The sequence below is a fragment of the Eupeodes corollae genome, chromosome 1 (assembly GCF_945859685.1).
Source record: "Eupeodes corollae chromosome 1, idEupCoro1.1, whole genome shotgun sequence".
In the NCBI taxonomy this organism is placed as follows: domain Eukaryota; kingdom Metazoa; phylum Arthropoda; class Insecta; order Diptera; family Syrphidae; genus Eupeodes; species Eupeodes corollae.
The window spans coordinates 229953462-229977322 of record NC_079147.1 but is presented as its reverse complement, the minus strand read 5'-3'; the positions used below and the strand labels follow the sequence as shown (position 1 = coordinate 229977322).

General features: G+C 35.8%; 2 protein-coding genes across 2 annotated transcripts; one reads left to right on the top strand and one right to left on the bottom strand.

Moving 5' to 3' along the window:
- Positions 1 to 5962: 5962 nt before the first annotated feature.
- LOC129938512 (enoyl-[acyl-carrier-protein] reductase, mitochondrial) lies at positions 5963 to 7378 on the bottom strand. The gene is made up of 2 exons (XM_056046125.1): positions 7038 to 7378; positions 5963 to 6979 (listed from the first exon to the last, which is right to left on the bottom strand). Exons 1-2 carry the CDS (start codon positions 7258 to 7260, stop codon positions 6120 to 6122), a joined length of 1083 nt encoding a protein of 360 aa, XP_055902100.1. The 5' UTR covers positions 7261 to 7378; the 3' UTR covers positions 5963 to 6119.
- A 3711-nt stretch (positions 7379 to 11089) lies between these two features.
- LOC129941842 (probable enoyl-CoA hydratase, mitochondrial) lies at positions 11090 to 20847 on the top strand. Its single transcript, XM_056050594.1, has 3 exons — positions 11090 to 11370; positions 19831 to 20552; positions 20620 to 20847. Exons 1-3 carry the CDS (start codon positions 11283 to 11285, stop codon positions 20683 to 20685), a joined length of 876 nt encoding a protein of 291 aa, XP_055906569.1. The 5' UTR covers positions 11090 to 11282; the 3' UTR covers positions 20686 to 20847.
- Positions 20848 to 23861: the final 3014 nt, after the last annotated feature.

Here is a 23861-nt window from a genome sequence, read left to right as displayed (position 1 = left end):
TTTTGTAATGATTACACAGAAATGTAATTAAATATTATTTCCATCAATTACATTTTACGATATTACAATATATTTTACTAAAATGCTTAGTTCTTTTATGTAAGTTGCTTAGAATGAGTAAATAAATGAAGAAATCAATTACTTAGACTGTATTTTAAAAGTGCTTTCCTTCAAAAACTTGAATATTCACTAAAATTTTCAATTACTTAAAATAAATACAATTTATTTAATTAAAATTACCAGTAATTGAAATTTATACTTTAACAATTATAATTATGTTATTTTAGGGTTGGGATCAAAATTCTGTATATTGTATCGCAAAATTCCGTATGACAAAATTCTGTAGGATAAAATTTTGTATTTACAATTTTTTTTTTTTGTTTAGGTCCTCAGACCTGTAAAGTCCGTTTGGAACCCCTTAAGGGGCAGAGGGCCTCTACTACATCTACGCGCCATCGTGTACGGTTTCCGGAGATGTGTTTCAGCTCTCTCCAAATCTTTTCTAGTGACGCTGATTCCGCCTCGACTGTCCTGCGCCATGTGCTTCTTGGTCGTCCAGCTCTTCTTCCTTCTTGTGTTAGCAGATTCCACTGCATTGCTTGGCCTGCAATGCAGTCGTTACCTTTTCGAAGAGTATGTCCAATCCATTGTCACTTACGTCTTCGTATTATAGATTAGATAGGATCCTGACCTGTCCTTCTATGAGGGACCTCATTTGAAATACGGTTTGGCTAGAAAATCCTTAGGATGTTATGAAGACATCTATTTACGAAGGTTTGCAGCTTTCTTGTTATGGCTGAAGTAACCTTTGAAGTGCTGCACACATAAAGAAGCACAGTTTCGACATTTTGGGAAACAGCCGTAGGTTTGTTCTTAAGCCTAGTACATACTTGTGAACCATCTCGTGAACCCATACAAATTTCAGTTTTTGGTTCACCCGTGAACTTGCTCGTGAAGCTGAGTGGAGAACAAAGTGGAGAGTTTTCGTTCACGGGCAATTCACGTGCAAAATGTACGGGAACTGTTGGTGAAGCTTTGACATTTGGTTTGTTCATGTTCACAACGTGTACTCACAAGTGTGTACCAGTGAGCAATGTCTTAAGTTCACTTTCTCCACTGGCGAACGTTCACTTCACGAGGAAGTATGTACTAGGCTTTAAGCTGATAGAGTTATTCCTCCAAATTTTTGACAGCATAACGAAATCGGCTTTTGCTTTGCCGATGCGGCAGATGACGTCTTGTTCAGTTCCGCCTTCGATGGAAACGATACTTTCAAGGTTTTGAAAGCTCTCCACTTTTTCCACCGGTTGCGAGAAAATATTTCTTTGAGAGGATGGTCGGGTTCCGAGGCTGATCATTTTTGTTTTGCCGGAATTAATTTTCAGCCCCACAACTTCTGCTTCTCTCTCCACACTTCTTGTCATTGATCCATGATCCTATGAAAGAGTAAGCAAACCTCGTCATCGTAATCCAAATCATTTAAATAGGATGTCAAAGTCCATTGGATCCCTCCGCTACTTAACAGAGATGAGCGCAGTACATCGTTTATCACCAACAAAAACAATATTGGTGACAGAATACAACCCTGTCTGATTCCGCTTCGGATTTCAAAATAATCTGAAAACCTACCATCGTGCAGAAAGTGACACTTGGATCCATCATATGTATGCTGCTTTAAAAATAGCAATGGTCGCATTCACAAAGCTAGTGGCTACGTAGTCAAGGGATTCTAATTGGCTAAATCTAATTACAAAAGTAGTTGAAATTTGACCTCCGATGTAGTGTAAAAAATTGGGCTACAAAGTTAGTGGATAATGATTTTGACGTTTCACAATCAGCTGCTCGGTAAAGACACACGAATTTAAAATGAAATCAATCGGTTAGTGTTTAAATACAAATATAAATCATTCAAAAAGTTGCTTAAATTTGATTTTATTGAATTTGAAAACACTGGTGTTTTTCCAATTTTGTTAAAACGCTGTTATACATAGCACTCTATGTTTACCCCTTCAGATTATTTTTAACCAATCTCTTTCAATTATTCCGAAGCTTTTTGACAAAATAGTAAAAAACAAGCTATATGAAATAATCAAATGTCATATCTCTGAATTTCAACATGGTTTCATAAGTGGTCGATCCGCAACTTATAATTTGGCTTGATTTTCTTATCAGTATTCTACCGTAGGAGAAAAGCATTCTCAAATGGATGTAATTTATACCGATTTTGTGAAAGCATTTAGTAGAGTAAATCACCTCATTTTAATTAAAAAAGTTATGGTTTTGATGGTAAACTACTAAATTGGTTCAACTCCATTGGTAGGAAACAAATTGTTGGGATTGGTGACTTGGAGTCTAGCCCGATCTTAGTTTGTTCAGGTGTTCCCGAAGGTAGCCATTTGGGACCACCATTATTTGACTTGTTTATTAATGATTTTCCATTAGTTTTATCAATAGCCAACTGCTTAATATTTGCAGATTATATACAAATTTTTAAAGTTACAAATGATTATAATTATTGTGCTGCATTTCAGCAAGACATTTTAAAGTTTGAAAATTGGTGAGTGCAAAATAATCTTGACCTTAATCTGTCAAAGTGTTCTATTTTAACTTACAGTCACTTAAAAAACCCATAATTTTTGATTATTTCCTTAAAGGAATCAAACTATTAAGAGTTCACGAGATTAAAGACATAGGCGTAGTATTTGATGAGAAACTAAACTTTATTTCACATGTCTCCTATATTGTTTTAAAAGTTAACTCTATGTTATGTTTCCTTAAACGGAGTTCTAAAGACCCATACATACTGAAAGCTATTTTTTGTTTACTTGTTAGACCATTACTGGATTATTGTTTTGCCATTTGGAATCCCGATCCTAAAAACTTGTTAACAAGAATTGAAAATATCCAAAAGAATTTTTTGAGATTTTCTTAAACAAATTTTTAAATTTAAATGCTTACTCAAATCTTGATTATAAATCTAGATGCCGGCTCAACTTTCCATTACCGCAGCACGAATTTCGACTCGCGGTTTTTTTTATTCGATAGATATGTGCAAATAAATAATAACTATAGCAATTTTAGAGCGAGGAAACATTTATTTCTATTTTTAATTAATTTTTAAAGTTCACTTTTTTCCATACAAAACACTCAAAAATGGTTGATTTTGACATTTCTTCCCTGTTTTTTGTTCAGCGTTGCCATACTTGTTTTTTTTTCTTGGTAATTTCTTTTATTTTAGTGCTCAAATGGAAAAGTACTTTGCATATACCCAAACTCGCACCCACCCCAAATCCTATAGTGACCCCAAGCAGGGGGGTTGCATACCTAGCTGTTAGTACGCCGTGCTATCAATTAAAAAAAACTTGTTTTAGGCTCAAAAAATGCAATACAAAAAAAGTAGGGTTAAGTCCGAAAAAGAAAATATTTTTTTTTATGACTTAAAGTTGTTTCCTCGCCCTAATATTTAAAACATGTTCTATTGAGACCCCCACCTAACTGTAAAAAAAAAAATCAGAAGGAAATTCGTTCTGCGGTAATGGAAAGTCGCCCCTATTCTTTTAAATGACATTGATTGCGAGTTTTGCTTTCTTTGATTAATATTTATGCACCTAGTTGATCTTTAAGAACGATAAATTTCATAATTGAATACCCTCATTCTACAAATTATGGCCAGCGTGAAACTATTTCCCTCTGTTGTAATTTTTTTAATATTAACTATAATGAACTAGATATATGTATATCTTACAAGAAATCAATTTAAAAATTCATTATTAACATTATTGCATAATAACTTCTCTTAATTGTTCCTATTTATGTAAATTAATACTTACTTACTTACTTACTTAAGGTGGCGCTACAATCCGGGGCGGAACTGGGCCTCAACCAACATGCGTCTCCAGCCAGCTCGGTCCCGAGCTAGTTGTCTCCAGTTTCGCACGCCAAGTTGGTTGGGTCCTCTCCCACCTGGGTGCGCCACTTGAGTCGCGGTCTTTCTCTACTGCGTCGTCCCTCGGGATTGGATTCGAAGACCTCCGGGCTGGAGCGTTGATGTCCATCCGCTCTACATGACCTAGCCATCTTAGCCGTTGGACTCGCTGTACAGCCCGTACAGTTCGTCGTTATATCTTCTCCTCCATTCTCCATCTATGCGTACGGGACCAAAAATCACCCGAAGAATTTATCTCTCGAAGCATCCTAAGACGCTCTCATCTTTCTTTGACAGGGTCCAGGCCTCAGCGCCATTATTGAGAACCGGGATGATGAGTGTCTTATAGATGGTCATTTTCGATGCTCGAGAGAGGACTTTACTTCTCAATTGCCTTCTAAGTCCAAAGAAGCAGCGATTTGCAAGAGTTATTCTTCGTTTGATTTCAGCGCTGGTGTCGTTGTCTGTATTAATAGCGGTGCCTAGGTAGACAAAGTCCTTAACTACCTCAAAGTTATAGCTATCCATGGTGACGTTTTGTCCAAGACGTCGTTTTTCAGTGTCCTTTTTTGATGACAGCATATACTTGGTCTTGCCCTCATTGACCACTAAACCCATCTTCTTCGCTTCCGTCGCAATGCTCAAAAAAGCTCCACTGACATCACGCTTTGATCTTTCAATTATGTGAATATCGTTTGCGCATCCGAGTAATTGGATGGACCTTTGGAAGATTGTGTTGACAGTTGAGTTTTGTACAATTTTTTCCAGAACGATGTTGAAGAAGTCGCATGACAGTGCATCGCCTTGTCTAAAACCTTTTTTGGCATCAAATGCATCGGTAAGATCTTTTCCGACCTTGATAGAGCAGCGTGCATTCGTGTTAAGCGTGTTAAGTAGACTGATGCCTCTGTAGTTGGCGCAGTTTAGAGGGTCTCCTTTCTTATGTATCGGGCACACTATGCTGAGATTCCACTCATCGGGCATGCTTTCTTCCGACCATATTTTGCAGATGAGTTGGTGCATGCTCCGTACCAAGTCATCGCCTGCCACTTTGAATAGTTCGACAGCGATGCCATCAGCTCCAGCAGCTTTGTTTGACTTAAGTTTAGATATATGTAGCTATCTTCACTTCGTCAAGATCGGGTAGGCGGAATTGTTGATCTGCGTCGCCGAGGTTGAGTGGTTCTATCTCCCTTACAGCAGAATTCGGTTCGTCATCGCCGTTATATAATTTGGAGAAGTGATCTTTCCATATTCTCAGCATCGACTGCGGTTCTACTACGATGTTCCCCTGATCGTCTTTACAGGCTTCGGTTCGTGGCTGGTACCCTTCAATATATTTATTAATATTTAATAATAACAACGAAATTGTATATATTCTAAAAGCAAATCTGGGGATTAAGTATGATAGATTGAATAAATAAATAAATAGAACACAATTTTGAAATAGTTACAGAATTTTTACCACAAAAGACTTTTCAAGTATGAAGTTATTTTTTTTTTTCAATAAAAACTAATTTTAGAAGGCACTATTGAGATTACATTAAAATAGTTTTTGCTATCTTTTTTCACCGAACGATTTTACGCGCTCCGCTTGGATGATTTGGGCTAAAAATGTCACAAAAGAGTCATAGATTCAGTCGGGACCACACCCGAGGTTGTGCTTTCTTTCACTGACTTTTCAACATCGACATTACAGATGCCAGTTCTAATAATTCCCACATTTTGAGATAAATATTTTAGGATGGAAAAAAAGTTGTAGAAAACCTAGCAACAAAAAGTTTTTTAAAAGATTAAACCTGATCATAATTTTTATTCAATCTAAACAATTTTTGAAGATATACAAAATTATGATTTGATAAACTCTCGATCGCCTTCGTAAAATAATATTCTGCAATTTTTTAAAACCCCAAAGATCAATTTGAAATTTCTTAGTTGTGCTAGATCTTTTAGCAACCTCAAGTTAAAAAGATGGCACAGACAACTACATAAACTGGTCGCTATCAAAATATTAAAAAAAAAAATACTCTAGAAAAATCGTATATAAACCCTTAGGCAGTATTTATAAGTTTTATTTGAATGCGTAGTTTTATTATGTCTTACATAAAACAAACTAAATTTTATATTATATATCTTAAAGCCAAAATATAATTCCAAGATTTTCATCACATAGTTGCCATTTATTCAATAGATTTTAACAGTCTTGAAAATCTAGAATAAACTTCTTTCCAGTGAATCCTTTAAAGTTCAATACAGCTTCTACAGCGTCTTTGTAATTGTTTAAGGCGACCATTTCATGAACTGGCGCCGTGAATTTTCCTTCTTCCATGAGACAACAAAGTTCAGAATACATGTGGTGTCTCTCTTCGTTATCGAGGTTTTCTTTTGTCCATCTGGTCATCCAGAAACCAACATAGGAAATATCTTTGAATATCAATGAAGCTGTACCCGCTACAACAGGTTCTCTTGACATTCCTCCGTAAGTGACATGAAAACCTTTTGCGTCCAAATAGCGGGCTATTTCAGTGGAACTTTTTCCTCCAACACAATTTAGAGCCAGTTTTGGTTTTTTCAATGTCCCCTTAAACAATTCAGTTTTTCGAATTTCGTCCTCTGTCAAAACTTCTGTTGCTCCAAGACTCTTGAGATATTTTTTGAGATCATCGATTTCTGGCCGATTGCGTACAACACCCACCGATGCAATATTCCAAGCCTTGCATAGCTGATGAACTGCTTGCCCTACAGCACTGTTAGCACCATTTTGAATAATTGTATCACCTGGCTTGAGTTGGACAAAATCTTTGAGCATTCTGTATGCAGTACATGGATTGACTGTTATTGTGGCTGCTTCGGCAATTCCGATTTTGTCCGATACTTTCATGAGATCGTTCGAAGGGTAGACGGCATGTGACGTCCATGTGCCAATACCTGTTGTCGCTGGTACTACTCGATCACCTGGCTGTATATTTTTGACGTTCTTTCCCACACTAATTACGTTTGCTATGAACTCGTTACCACCTATCGCTGGGAGTGGAGGTTTTACAGGGTATTTACCTAGGAAAACAAAAGCAATTCATATATGTAGCAATAGGAGTAGGGCCGATTGACTTACCTTGAATAGTGTTTATATCAGCTGGGTTGATTGGAGCTGCTAGAGTCTGAACCAAAACTTCATTGTCTTTGGGATCAGGAATTTCTACTTCACATATTTTTAGGACTTCGCCTGGTTCACCGTACTCTGCATATTTCAAACATTTTGCTATACAAGACATTTGCCGCATATGACATGACTTTTCAATGGACCAAAAAGCATTTGATCTAATCACTCTAAGCATCTTGATTAAGGAAAAGTATATTTTCTTGATTTATTATTTAGTAATTAATTGATAAAAATAAAAACAAAGTCTGTCTGGACTCTGGAACAAAAACTCACAGCAGCTGTCAGTCTGCCATTGCTGTTAGGTTAGGTTAGTTACCTACAAGCAATTCAAATACAGACACACATTTAGTCTTCTCACCACTAAATTGTTGGATATTTTAAAAACATCAGGGACATGTTCAAAAACTATGTTATGATGTTATCTTATCAATTAGATGTTCAAATAATGACATAAACATGTAAAATACCTGGACTTCACACGGGTTAGTCTCACTAAAAACCTAATGAAATATTTTTCTCCTGTTTATAGGCATGAAGCTCCAAAATTTAATGATTTTGTGCTAATTGTGTGCACCAGAAATTATTAAGGTCAGATATGGTGGTACATCATTTCAAGAGGCAAAACATAGAGGTTGGCTTGAAAATAGGGAATTATTTGAATAAACGCATCCCTGACTGGGGCAATTTCAATTGGGAAATTCACTAAGCAAGTTGCTAAGTATTCAAGGCATCCTGATTGTCTAAATGAAACTACAAAATTAATTGAAATTTCTACTCTAAAAGTTCTTTATTTGGAATATTTGCATTTGTCATTAAAATGACAGTTCTGAATGGAGTAGCTTTGCAGTTTAATTTTGCATTCACAAAGCTAGTTGAATTTTGACTACTAGCTTTATGAATGCACCCAACGTTGGGCAGGTTCAGACAACATAAGGGACTTGAAAGTTAGGCAAGTTTCTAGTATCTGACTGGCGAGCTGCCTGAAAGTTACCTTTCAATTAAGGCAACTTTAATGGAAAATTGACTGGAAATTTAGTCAAGAAAAATCTAGCTAAGTCCGGTATTACAGAGCGCATGTTTTTCCTTGCATTAATGAAGTGCGAAAGAGAAAGGCATAAATAAAAAATGAAATAGAAATAAAAATAAATCTGTGTCGGCATCACTTAAAGATGGTGAGAAATCCATTAAAAACAGTCGTTTTAAATATTCTAAATAAACGTGTAAAGCGTTTGCATTTACAATAATCGTATTAAAAGCAATAAGGTTCGATTTTGAAAATTTTTACTTCTTGTGTAATGTGTAGATAATTCTCTCTGTTCCGAAAGTCCAATTCAGATCAAGAGTTTATATTTTTAATAAAGTTATTATTTACACAAAGGTGCTTAAATGAGTTAAACCGCTGTTTCTGTTTAGCCAAGTGAGTATGTTAAAAGAACGTTTTCGTTACTCAAATTGTTTCTGAAAAAATATGACCAAATGGAATGAAAAATTACCATTTGACCAAGTGAAAAATGATGACCAATGTGGGAACCGCGGGTCGGATACACTGCGCGAGCAACGAAAGTAGGAATAAAAGATATCTGTCAAAATAATGCACAAGCTTAAACATCCGAAAAGTCTTCGTGAAATAATGTCCGCATCACCGAATGACACTTAAAAATAAAATAGCCAATTAATGCGCATTAAATACATGCGCTGTGTAATACCGGACTAACTATCAAGTTAAGTCTACTGCTGTCAAAATGACAGTTGATCATGTTTTTTCATTCAACTGAAAGCTGAACTTTATTACTCCATGATTTATTAATTTTCTGCACAATTTCATCCAATCATCACTAATCGTGATGGAAGCTTGTCTGACGATGATGTTTTTGGTAGTTTTTACGCTATGAACTTAATGGCTGAATCACAAACACGCTTCAGCTTCGTCTTTGTCTGCGTTATGGCTGAAACACATACACGCTTCAGCTTCGGCTTCGCCTGACGTTTACGAGTTCAGCCATAGGAATTCAATGCATGCTATCACAATGGAGCTTCAACCTCACGTTTCGTTTGACAATCGTAAGGAAAAGAACGTAATGTAACGTAATGTGACTCCAAACGGAAGCTCTAGTTCAATTATCTGAACATTTGCTTTGTCTGACAGCTCATCAGATGTAAAAAAATGTCAACAAACAAAATATTTGCTCTTTGAAGGGATGAAATAATAGAAATGTCATTCAAAGCAACCTCGAAGCAGGCCTAACGTAACGCAGGCGAAGCCGAAGCTGAAGCGTGTATGTGTGCCTGCTTCGAGGTTGCTTTGAATGACATTTCTATTATTTCATCCCTCCAAGGAGCAAATATTTTGTTTGTTGACATTTTTTTACAACTGACGAGCTGTCAGACAAAGCAAATGTTTAGATAATTGAACTAGAGCTTCCGTTTGGAGTCACATTACGTTACATTACGTTCTTTTCCCTACGATTGTCAAATGAAACGTGAGGTCAAAGCTCCATTGTGATAGCATGCATTGAATTCCTATGGCTGAACTCGTAAACGTCAGGCGAAGCCGGAGCTGAAGCGTGTTTGTGTTTCAGCCATAAATTAGAAGTAAAGTTCTGAATTTGAAATTCATGATACTTGGAAAACTAACTAGCTGCCAATTCACGACACAAAATAACTGCGCAAACTGAAATTTTACTCAAGTCGGTTTGTGCAAAACACGATACAAGTGAACTGCACAGTTCTCAGTTTAAAAAAGTTTTCGTTCGTTGAACATGAGTTCAAAATTAGCTCTTTATATATTGCTTGTGCAAATAAAGCTTATAGGCTTTACTTTTCACTATCCCGTTGCTATATTCCGGGCTTTTTATTTTCCATAGAGCCGGATGTTCTTTATAAAGTTCGAGGATCTCGCTCCAGAACTTTTGTTCATCAGTTATTAAAAAAAAAACTACGTATACTGGCGTAAATAAAATTTTTATACTGAGCGGTTGCACAGTTTTTGACATTCACGACACAAATAACTGCACAAATTTAAGACTTGAGCAAAAATATCAAAATTGTTTTAATTTTTACACAGTTAACTGCACAAACGCTCAAACAACCCCATTCACAACACAACTAAACTGCGCAAACATCAGTTTGCGCAGTTATTTTGTGTCGTGAATTTGCGGCCTTAGTCAAAAAATGAAGTTGACTACAAATGAAGTCCCTTATGTTTCCTGAACCAGCCCGTTATCTTTACATAAACTTGACTTTATGGCAAAACAAGGTAACACATATCTTACTTACTTACTTAAGGTGGCGCTACAGTCCGGGGAGGACCTGGGCCTCAACCAACAAGCGTCTACAAGGTAAGGGCATGCCACCTTTTTGCACTAAACGCACTAGAAAGGCAAATATATATTTTGCTGTAACTTATTTATACAGCAAATTGCCACGGCTATACATCATAAGGCTAAAAAATGGACTTGCAACCCTTTTGATGTAATTTTGAATACAATTGTATTTAATCTACACTCAAATCCACTTCTTCGAGATTTAGAGCTTCATAAATTTAATCTAAAACCAATAAGATTTCCAATACAAATTTAGATCTTTTTTAAAGTAATTTTAAAACAAACTTACTATCAACCTACTTGGCTGAAAGTTTTCATTAAAGAGTATTGTTAATCACACCAACAAATTTGACAGCAGTGAAATTCTAAGAAAAACAATAATAACATACAATTTATAAAATTTTAAAAATTGTTTATATTTGTATCAACTATTTTGTATCTTTTGTAAATTGAGAAATATCACGTCAAAATAAATCTCAAAAGATCACTTAAAAATCTGAAAACAACGAAAAGCAATTCCCAAATTTGAGCTCTCATATGAACATTAATTCACCTCGTTTTATTTATTGTTGCTTTGAAAAAATCCCTAACCCCAAATTAAAAACACAAAAATGTAAACAAATGGGCATTGGAGGGTGAAACGTTAAAAAATGTCTCATCTTTATGACTGATAACTACTGATCGAGATAGTGAAACAAGCAAACAAGTATTTATCAAGAGGTGATAAGTAAAGTCGGGGTCAATTCTGGATTCTGGAACGAAGATCAGATCAGTACTTTCCTATACTAAAAAATACGTGTTCGTGTTGAACAGTGTGACACAGTGATTTATTTAGTTTGGTTGTCAAGAAAGGAATCCTTGAAAATTAAAAACAATGGCTAACATTGCAAGACTCTTCGCCGGTCGTGTTTGTAATATTCAAGCTGCGACATGGAACCAAGTCCCACGTTTCTATTCATCAGGTAAGTACCTATATTTAAATAAACGTGTTTGTTATTTAATTAAGTATTTTGTTTTCTATCTGTTTTTCTTATGCATGTTAATAGATATTTGGACTTTGTACCCACAGTGGTGCATTCCATTGCTTTAAAGTGATTTAATTAAATGACAATGGGAACGTTCAATTTCAGCACTGATTGAAAATTGATTAATGGAATGCTCAGATTATAGTCAAGCGTTAAATGTAAAAGATGAAATGTGTAGACTTTTGGTACTGAATCGCTTCATATCATTATTGTGTCTTAGACAACCTTCCAGTTAAGGAAACAAAACCGGCTTTTATTTTTAAAAATTATATAACCGTTATATATGTATGTACATTGAAAACAACAATTGTTGAGGTAGTTAAGACTTGTTCTTATTGAAAAAACAGTAGTGTTAGTGTCAGTTAAAAAAGGGTACCCGATAAAAAACCGTCATGTGCTATAAACGATAAAAATTCCTCATAAGTATTTCGACTCAAAATCAAAATTAACTCCACAATGCAGAATTTTTTGTGTGGTTCTTGTCCAAAGCCTGCTCCAAACTCTTACATGTACCCTTTTAAGGTTAACAGACGGTTTTAAAGGGGATAAGGCAAAAATGTATGAGACTTGGTCTAAGTGGTGCCCTGAAACGAGAACTATAGCAATGATTATAGGTACTGTGAAGTTTACCAACGTACGAGCATTTTGTATGATTTATATAAAATGCGTAACCCAAAGCTAAAAAAAAACACTTTGTAAATTCATAAACGAAGACGATGCTTTATACTTTTTATATGTGTAAGTTCCATCAAGAATTATGAATTGTTGTTAAAATTGTATGATGTCGGGACAACATTCGTTAAATGCTAACGTGAAAACAACTTAACACTTTTTTATAATCTAAATTGTTATAAGAACGTTATTTTTACTTTGAAATTCTTAAAATTGTCATTTGTTGATCATGAAAAAAAAATTAAATGTATTAAATATTTCAATTAATTGATTAAGAGGCCTATGAGCACCATATTTCGATCTGCTAAAACTGTAATTAGTGGTCTTTGGAGTCTTATGTCCGATCGACTATAACTAAAATTGAAACGAATAAGAACCAATGGTGATTATATTATTTCATTTATTATTACCGCATTCAGTCCTTGAGGCAATTTTTACCAGCTGTCTTTACCTGGTCCATGTTCCCTCGGCATGGTGAGAAGTTACAGTTGTTTTTATACCCAAAGCAGATAAATGCTCGCAAGTAAAGATCTTCCACCTATAAGTCTATGATCATTCCTTCTTAAGACCTTGGAAAGATTGATTGATATCCATTTGAGGGCAAGTATCGATACAAGACTTCTGTGTTCGTCTCAACATGCCTACTGTAAAGGTAAATCTTTGGAAACAGCGTTACACACTTTAGTACGCACCGTCGAATATGCCCTCCATCATAAAGAGTTCACTATGGTTGCTTTCCTTGACATCGAAGGTGCCTTTAACCCTAGAAAGATAACCATATTTCATAGGCCATAAGAGATACACATGATTTGTACGTCCAATTGACGTAGGTTATCTTTCTAGGGTTAACAACGTGAACACATCTGCACTAACATCTCTAAATGTAGAGAGTTCGCTTCGGGAGTTAATTCATTTAATGCTTACTAGTAGAATAATTAACTCAAAACTAGTCAACTCTTCTGGTAGACGATTCGTTAGTAGAGGGACACCGCAAGGTGGTGTTCTATCCCCTCTCCTCTGGAACCTAGTGGTGAATGAAATCCTAACTAGTCTGGATGCGGAGGGCTTCAGAGTGATAGCCTATGCGGACGACGCTGCTATAGCAGTTTCAGGAAAGCATCTTAACATCCTAAAAGAACTCTTACAAAATTGCTTGGACGGACAAATATTTTGGGCTGATTGGTGTGGACTGAGTGTTAACCCACACAAAACCGATTTGGTCTTATTTTCGAGGAGATACAAAATTCCATTTGTCAACCCTTTCATATTAAAGGAATCTAATTAAAATTCTCAGACGAGGCTAAATACCTGGGCCTTGTCTCAGATAAAGGTATAAACAGGGATGAGCTAAATAAAGTCCAACGCTCAGCTTGCCTATGTATAAGCGGATCGCTTCGCACGACCCAATCTGCGGCACTGGACACCTTTCTCTACCTAACAAATCTTGACATATTTAGCAAACAAATTGCTGCCAGCTCTGCTATTAGCCTCAAAGCTTCGTCGCAGTGAACTAACAACAACATTGGGCACTCCGTAATTCTTAGGAATTTAGAATCAATTCCAAAGCATACAGACTACACCATCCCCCCACTGCAATTCGGAAGAAATTTCAAGATTTCTATACCTCCCAGATCTGTCTTGGAAGATAGGACATTCCTGGAAGATGGGTCAATCCATTTTTATACAGATAGTTCAAAAATAAAAGAAGGGGTTGGTGGAGGTGTGTACTCGGAACTCAATCCGCCTTCCCAATCATTGTAGCGTGTTCCAGGCGGAACTTTTGGCAATAAAGAACGTCTTGTCCTAGCTTAAAGAAAACGTGATATCAACATCTGATATCCGTATTTTCTCAGATAGCCAGGCCGCTATCAAATCTCTGGACTCTGTCTCTACAAACTATAACAGTCCATAACTGTCGATCATCTCTAGTGGAGATGGCACAACAGTTTAATATTCACCTTTGCTGGGTGCCGGGCCATAGAGACAATCCAGGTTACTGTAAGGGAGATGAACTCGCCAGGAACGGTACAGTACAGCGCATCCTACCACGTTTGGCAAGTACTGGCATACCAATCGCTACTTGTAAACTGTTCCTAATGCAAGACGCTGTGAGGAGGGCAGGCACAAGGTGGAACAAAGTCACCACGAGAGTAGGTGTATTCTCAAATGACTTTTCCAGAAGCTGTATGGACGAGGAAAAGGAAAAATCAGTTCTTCATCTTCTCTGCACATGCCCTGCTCTGGCTCGAAAACTCAAGAATTACCTATTAGAATTCTTCTTTAACGATCTAAACGATTTAAACCATATCAGTATAATCAGCCTCTCACGTTTTGTAAAGGAATCATACTGGTTCCATTGAGCTTAGGATGAAGTCTCAAGATTCATGTGGTATCACAATGGGTCATTAAACTGGCCTATGTGTGCTTGTTTCCATCTTGGACAGCAACTATAAACTAACCTAACCTATTACTGCAACAAAACAAAAGTGTACATTTTTTCTATTGTTTGTCATAGAAGGAAGATTAACAAGAGCGAACCTTTGTGGAAAAGGCGCCAGAATATTGCCATTAAACAAAAGGAAATTTGAAGCAATTGAAATCTTATTTCGTGTGTAGAATAATAAGGTGCCCACACTACACCGGCATATTCCAGAATCAGCCTCATAAATGAAACAAAAAGTAACTTGAGAACATAAGGATAAAGGAAATCGCTACTAAATCTCTTAAGAAGCTAAGGACTCTATTTGCTTTTTTTTAACAACAATGCTAATATGATCAATAAATGTAGGTTTCGAGTTTAAACTACACCCAAGTCAGTAAAAACAGATACTTTACTTAAGGTACGAGAATCAAATATGCAATCAAAAACAATTTGAACTTTTTTGGGTTTAAAACTTATAATTTTAGATTTGTCAACATTTAAAACAAGATTATTAATTCTTTTTCAGAAACTAGGCAGTTAGATGTAGTGTTATTAATTCTATTGAAAAGTTTTATCTCAGCAGCATATATAAGGATGGACGAATTTTGTATGATCTTAACCAAGTCATTTTTAAATAAAAATAAATAAGATTGGAGCTAGATCGATACTCTGGTGCACACCAGAATTCATAAATAACGGGCTCAAAAGTCGTGCCATAAGTTCTCTTACAAGCTTAACTAGAGGGTCCCAACCGCTCTCTCCATTCAAAATTTTGAGTACTTAGTCTATACCAAGAGATTCCACTGCAAAGAAACGCCTTCGAAATTCCTTGAGTATTGGACAGATTCCCACAAAGTGGAAAACATATTCGCGCACTTTCAAAGTGCATAGATCGAACAATAATGATAGTTCTGGTCGATGCGGAATATAATTCAAACCAATGACTTCACCTTTTATTTTAAATAGCATACTGATTTGTTCTGTTGTGTTTTATGCCAAGAAATACGTTTTTGTATTTAAAAATGATTCAGCTTGCTGTAGTAGGTTCTGAATTGCGACGACTCTGCTTCTGCAGTGAACTTATCATAAATCATATTTCCAACTTTCCTTAGCAAATCTTTTAATTTTAACTTCATGGCTTCATTGTTATCGGTGGTTGATACTGTAAAATCTGCTGAAGATTCGTTGGCCAATTTGTTCCACTCAGTAACGCAAGTTCCCCCACAATATATCAGCTGCATGAGAACCAATCTTGGAATCCTTTCTTCTCCCATTGCCATTACTCTTGTCACATAATCGAAATGTATTTTAAGCGTATTCAAAAATAGCGGTGCTATACCTGTTTTTAAGTATAACATATAATTTGGTGAACTACCGGGCAGCTTGAAAGTATTCCGTATAAAAAAACGAAGCAATTTTTCCACAGCCTCAAACTGTCGCTGTTTCTTCCATTTATCAGACGTTGCGATGCGATGAATCGCATGTAAAAATAGTGTCTTCAACGTACTGTCGTTTCTCGCAAAGATTTTCATTCTTGGTTTTGACTGGCGCAGCACCTTCATTACTGATACGAGCTTGCTTCTTCTTTGGTGCATACTTAGTGGCAGGTCTTTGTAGACACTTACGCTGGTCCCCTTAAGTTGCTTAGCATTTTTCAATATGTTTAGGACTGCTGTTCGGGACTTTAATTTCACGATTACTATTGTCGATCGTGAACCTTGGCCGTAAACTCTGTGCGCAGACTTAACGCCTGGGTTTGTTTCATTTGCGTCGATTAGTCCAGCGCATACGTCATTTGCTTTTCGGTCGTATCGAAGCCTCTTCGTGAGGCATATTTCGATTTTCTAAAAAAAAAACGAAAAAAAATGTTTTTGCTTTGAGGACTGACAGATAGGCGTAGTGTAATTGGGGTTCGGTCTTGGACACGAGTTCTGAAGCCTTGCATTATTTTCCATTAGCATTTATCTTTTATTTAAACGACTATTTAAGGATTTTTTTATGGAGCTTTTTCTTAGGCAAACCCCTTTGATAAATCGCAAATGTCATTCCCATCAGGCCTGTTGAGCTTTGATAAATAATCGACATACATTTTTCGAGTTCTTTTTGTCGTCATAAATTTATTTGTTCATAATATTAGTTTAATTCAGAAAATAGTTTTACTCAAAATGACTGACCTTAGCTTTAATAAAAGCCCTTAACCCTATCTTAAGAGTTCAAAAATTCCTGTAAGAAATCTTTGAGGCACGCTCTCAAAATCTAACCAAAAAAAAATAAACTAGGATTAAAATATGGACTTCCCAAGAGCCAATCTTAAGCTTCTTTAAAACCTACTATTTTGACGCTAAGGCGATTTTGTGTTGTCTTGGCTTTGTCTGTCTCACCAGAATCTTGTAGATGAATTCATCTATCTCTATTGAAAAGAGTATTTATTAAACAATTTACCAAACCCTCTCTAACACTTCTATATAGCATAACTTGTCAACCGTTTCACATTTTTCCCCAAAACTTGAATGACACTTTAGTGTGAGACTTTCAATCAAATCATTCAGAAAGGTGGTGATAAGTAATTTTGACTCTTAGAATGATATTTTAAGTTTTAAAAATCTTTTCTTTCAAAAAACAAAATTGATTTCATCCTCATTTCTCTCGTGCCAAAATAAAAGGCTTTTGACTCTTCTCACGATAACGTTTTGAAGTGGAGGTGTTAACATATGATCTGTAGAGATGAAATGGATCTGTTTAATATATCCAATTCTTTTTTTTCCAAGTGGTTTTTGTGGTATTCGTTCTCCAATTGCTTTCAAATGTAGGCAACTCGCGAACAACTACTTTTTAGGCTGGGCAACGGCCGGCCTAGTCACTGATAAAGCTTCGGTTCCCATCGATCACCGAAATCAAGCATCAGTGAGCGTGGTTAGTAGAAAGATGGGGGACCGTCTCGAAACCTACCGCGTGCTGTTGTCATGTGTTCTTTCTTTCTGTTGTTCTTTCTCTTCTGTCCTTCTGTCTTGTATTAATGTCTTGTGTTGTTATCACCTTTCATAGCCTTAGTTGCTCAAGGTGCTGTGTAATGTACTTTTTAGGCTAGTCGTCTTCTTTTGAAGATATGGGAAACCTGAGAAGAACCCGATTTCCGAACAATTTTGCGGTTCCCAGAGGTTTTTATAACGAAAAATCTTCGCTAGAACTCATTTCTTTTCTATGGTAGGCAAATGTGGAGATTCTTTTTTCTTTAGCGACTCACTTTATGATAACATTAGCGAAACTGAAACCAAATTTACATTTATTCTTTGCTTACTAATGTAAAGGTTTCGAAATATAAGACAACCATTTTCTATTTAATTAATGTTTTGGCCAAGAAGGCCTTCAAGTTTTGTAACAGAATTTATGGCACGACTACCGACTACGTATATTGTCTACTTTCAAAGCGTGATGCAATCCTATTAAAGAAATTGACGTTAAAACCTTCACGAAACAGTTTAAAAAATTGTGCTTTACTAAAAGCAGTAAATACACTAAAGAAAAGAAGGTACAGTTAAATATATTAGTAACTGTCGAACATTTTCTAAGAAAAACCATGCTGGTTATAACAAACAATTGAACAACAATGAAAAAAAAGGACACTACATACGATTGACTCAAACGATTTAGGTATCTCAGATAGCTTAGCAATAGGTCGGTAACTCATAATTTAATTTTTAGGACCTTTCTTGTGCACTTTCGTTATAAATGAGGGTTTCCAGATAATTGGAAAACGCGAACTTTTTAAAAACACTTAAATGATACGAAAAAACAAAAATACATTTTATCAAACACAAGATAAATTTTCTTGATCTAATTGTTGAAGGAATATTTATCGTATCTGATACTACGACTTCTTGTTGCAGCTTAACAGTAAAATCACCTTTTAGACATTGAAAGAATCGATCATGAACTTGATCGATTGCCAATTTGTTTTGAATTAAACTACCAACAACAAAAAAAAGCAAACATTTCACTTAGCTAAATAAATAAGGTAGAATTGTTTACTGTTAAACAATAATCGTTTTTGTATTATACTGTCAAAACCCCATGGTTAAGAATTCTGTTTCAATAATCAAAAACGATGTTCTTGAACTAAGCTTAATAGAACCAAATTACACCCATTCTATAATTCAATTAATTTTCTTAAGGTATATTCAGCTAATCGAAAGTTACCAATACTGTCATTTTAAGGACGCAGTTTGTTGCAATTTACTGCCTAAATCTCATGTCTTACACCTTACTGGTGCCCTAAGAACCATAGAAAACCCTATCAAAAACGTTTACCCTGTTTAAAAACGATGGTTGGTGTGCCATTTCATAGAGCAGGGTATTTGGTGTATTGCCGTATGATTGATGGGTTTTTGTTACCGCAATTGCAACAAGCGAACACTATTTCAACAGGACGGTGGCACCCTGCACATAGCTACGGTGTCGACTTGACGTTTTTCAAATAAATTGATCAGCAAGTACGGGTATTACCCGTAGCATGATGGTTAGTGCGTTGGACTGTCATGCAAGGGGTTTTGGGTTCAATCTCTGCCTGTGCCACCTTAATTTAAAAAAAAAAATAATTTTCGCGGGTACTGCCTCTTGCGAGGAATTGACAAATCCTTCAAGAGTAATTCTTGTCATGGAAAAGTGCTTTCTCAAACTAGCCGTTTGGATTCGTCCTAAAATAGTAGGTCCCTTCCATTCCTGACAACAGTACTCGCACACAGGAATGGTTGAGAGTTGTAAGTCACTAGGCCCTGGTTCACAACGGACTGTTGCGCCACCCCATTTGATTTGAAGTACGGAGTTATTCAGAGTTTCAGACCTCATGCCTTGCGATTTCTTTTTATGGGGAAAGCTCAAATTAAAAAGATACACTAACAATCCCCGGCCAATTCAGAACCAGCAGGAAAATATTTGCCATGAAATTAAACGCTGGACACTTTTTAAAAATATTGAATATTTTAAGAATATATTTTAGAAAATTGTATTCAACCATTTAGTGTTGATAAAACACTGCTGCTTTGATTCCAATCATAAAATTTCATGGATTAATCAAACCTTAAACCCTATTTTTCCTCCAGCCTATAATGGATTGATGTTACTTTTATTGTAAACAAATTTAGCATTGATAACAAAAATATTTAAACAAAGAACTTATATTTTAAGTAATCTTCGTTTGACTGAATTTAGAAAATTTTATAATAAATCTTATATTAAAACAAATTTACATAATTCATTATGTTCAACTTGATTATTAATTATTAATTTAATTACTTTATCTGCAGCTGTCAGTCCATTAGAATACATAAAAACCGAAGTAACTGGTGAAAAGAAAAATGTTGCACTTATCACTTTGAATCGACCAAAAGCACTCAACGCACTATGCAATGGTTTAATGACAGAATTAAGCACAGCTCTGGCCAATTACGAAAAGGATTCAGCCATTGCTGCAATAATCATCACTGGAAGCGAAAAAGCATTTGCAGCTGGTGCTGACATTAAAGAAATGCAATCAAACACTTATGCCGATTGTATCATGGGTAACTTTCTTAGTGATTGGACAAGTGTAGCAAAGTGTCAGAAGCCAATCATTGCTGCCGTAAATGGTTATGCTTTGGGTGGTGGATGTGAATTAGCCATGATGTGTGACATCATTTATGCCGGTGATAAGGCTCGATTCGGTCAGCCAGAAATTGCCTTGGGAACTATTCCCGGAGCTGGAGGCACTCAACGTTTGACACGTGCCGTGGGTAAATCCAAAGCTATGGAAATTTGTCTCACCGGTAACATGATTAACGCAGAAGATGCTGAAAAAATGGGTTTGGTCAGTAAGGTAGTGCCAGCTGATCAATTGCTAAATGAAGCAGTTAAACTAGGCGAGAAAATTGGATCACATTCGGGTTTGATTGTGCAATTGGCTAAGGAAGCTGTAAACACTGCATATGAAACTACTTTGCAAGAAGGATTGAAATTTGAGCGGAGGACTTTCCATGCAACTTTCTCTACTGTATGATTCAATTTTGTTTGTTTACTATTAGATAACGATTGACTAATTAATTTATTTTTTATTGCAGGAAGATCGTAAGGAGGGTATGACTGCGTTTGTTGAGAAGCGACCAGCAAAATTTAACAATAAGTAAAATGTTCTTTTTTTAAACAAGCAAAACCTATTTCAAAGAAACCAGATTTTTTGGCATTTATTAAAGACAACTGATTTATATGAATAAAAATTATATCGATTATAATATAAAGTAAATAAATAAAGTATAATGTATTTCGATAAGAAATTATTTTAAATAATGTCCAAATTGTTTAACTGAGTTGAAGTCAAAATTTTAAATTTTGTTCACAATAAGATAACCTTCAATAACAAAACCCTGCTCAATAAGTTTTTAAGTTGATTTTTATCCTGGCCATAAAATAAGAGCGTGGTACGCAATTCACCTAAAAATTTCAACGCTATTCTTCATAAGTTTTATACCCCTATTATGGTTGGCGAATCGAATGTTCGAAGTGAGATGTTTGAGATGCGAACTAACACACTCGACATACTACGGTTGGCGAACTTTAGAATTCGAGTTCGAAATGCAGTGCTATCATACAAAAAAAAATAACACATAAATAAACGTCAACACATGAAATTTCAAAAACAGAACTGTTGTGTTCTTTAATTGATAATAGCATATTTGTTTTTTGGAGAACACGAAAATTACAGAAAAAAACAAAGAATGCTTCGACTGCGCAAGAATATTCGAGACAACTCTAATGTCTTGGAACTCCCTAATAATCTGAAAGTAGAAAAAATATTTTGTACTGAAAGTTTGATTAATTCCTTAATTTTCAGATCATATTGTCAACTGAATAGGGAAGCGCTTGTTTTCGTAATAAACAAGTTGGAACGTCGATTTAAAAATGCTAACACCTCTTCATTCCGTGCTATATTAAAATTAGCTTGTGCCCTTAGATTTTTTGCTAGTGGGAGTTATCAAGCAGCGTGGGAAAAGATTTTGCCTTAGGCCTGTCACAATGCTCGGTTTCCTTAGTATTAAAAGAAGTTGTGTGTGCAATTGAAGACAAATTATGTCCAACCTGGATCAGTCTCATCACATCATCCGTTGAGACACAAAACGGACGAAACTAGTTTTATTTTAACGGCCAGGTTACCAGGAGTAATAGGATGTGTTGACGGGATCCGATTAAGTTGCGTCATCAGTACCTTAGCAGAAATGGATATTACAGTGATAGTAAGTTTTTTCCTCGGGAGTAGCTTTTCGGGAGTAGCAGAACGTTCAATGTTCTTTGGTAGTATTTATATTTTTATTTCTTCGTTCAAGTAGATGGCCCAAGTGAGTTGAGGGTTACAGCAAATTGATCCCAACACTCCTTACGGTTTTTTTTTAAGAACCAAATTCTTCAACACCTCTGCTACAATGTCGGTTCCATTCCATCAATTCGACTAACTTTTCGTACTAATTTTTATTAGTTCTCTTGCAGCTGAATAATAATGCATAAATGTTATTTTATAAAAGAAATGAAATATACCTATGACCTTACATTGTTTTATTTTCCGACAATTTTTTTGCATAAGCTTCGATCTTTTCTCACACAGACACAATATTAACGTTCGACAAATAATATTCGATAACGACAATAGAGTGAGATCAATCTTCGATAAATGTATAACATTTAAGTCGAATCAACGGTTCTCAATTCGCCAACGGTAATACAAATTTCTCACACTCACACGTTTATTCATTCGCCAAGGGTAAAAGGGGAATTAACTCTTAAATACAAGTCTAACGCTAAATTTAATAAATAAATTTCGATCAAAAGTGAAAAAGACCGGAAACAATGCAATTCTACACAGTACTCTTATATTGTTTACCATTGCAAATCTGACCTTTGTAAGTAAAACTAAAGGTACATTGCAACTGCAAGTAACCAACATTAATGATTGGTAGCACTGGAAACGTTTTACAGTCAAGTTACAAAATCCTTAAAATAAACTTTCCCGTTTTTAAAAACAATTATAGTACATGAAAACAAGTTCAACTTTGCCGTGATTTGAAACACAAAAAATACTAAATTCTCAATCGCCATATCTGGATACATGACCGCTCAAAAGCTAAGAATTCCAATAAGTTGGTCCATAGATAAAAAACTCACTTGGAAATATAGCCGTCGTATTTCTTGTAATATTGGACAAACTGCTATGAAATGATTTATATCCTCCAGGTCTCTTCTAATTCTAATGCAGAGTGCAAATTTGTGGGAGGTCCGATCTATGGGGGACAAAGTTGAAATTAAGGATCTCGACTCTAGCTTAAAAAAGTGGTGCTGATAGCTTTCGGAGTCATTTCTTTTCAAAAATAGTTTGAAGTTGATGATAATTGATGGTTTAAGCACTTGTATATGTTTATGCTTGCCGATGAGGATGCACTTTGCAGGTGTTCTAAACAAAGTTTATTTTATCAATTTTAACTTTCAAAACCGTGAACACATTTTGCCATTCTTCTACATTATTTTCCCGTAAGGAGAGTAGTATATCAAGTCCTGCAGCAAGGGCGTTCCATTTTCTGAAGGGAGATGCAGTCTTATCGAGATCGGGTTATGAAGCCCATTTTCTCTTTTCATAACCTAAGCTAAATAGTCGGAATACCGTTTCAGATTCTGAATATATATCAGTGCTATTACTGATTCGACATGTATGGCGTACGTAGGTGTAGCGTTAGGCAGTTTAAAAAGCCTTTTAAAAAAGTATCTTTGTAAAGTCTAAAATTCGTCTATTTGAGCGTATCCAAAGGCTTGGACACCGTAACATAAGCAAGTATTAATTTTTGCATTGAAGACTCTGTACTTTGATGAGAGGTCGATAAGTTGGTTGCTAAAAAAATTGGGCTACAGGCTTAGGGCCAGTTTGGCCTCCCTGGTTTTCTTTTTCGCATGATTGCTCCAGTTTAGGTTATAGGTCAGCAATACACCTAGATATTTAAACTTACAATTTCAATACACTCGTTATGATGTTCCATGATTCTTCAGCACGTGCATGCCGCCTAGATTCAAATATCATAACCTTCGTTTTTCTAGTATTGATCCGTAAACCCCAAGTTTCGCAATATTCTTTAAGTCAATTGATTTGCAGTTGTAAAGAAAATGGGTTATTCGGCAAAAGTACCAGAACTTCAATCAAAGATTCGCCAAATATTACACCTCCCGGTAGGATTTCACAAACCGCATCAATATAAAGTGGAAACAAAATGGGGCTTAGAATACATCCATGGGGAACTTCCGCCCCTGTCTCAAATCTTTGAGATAA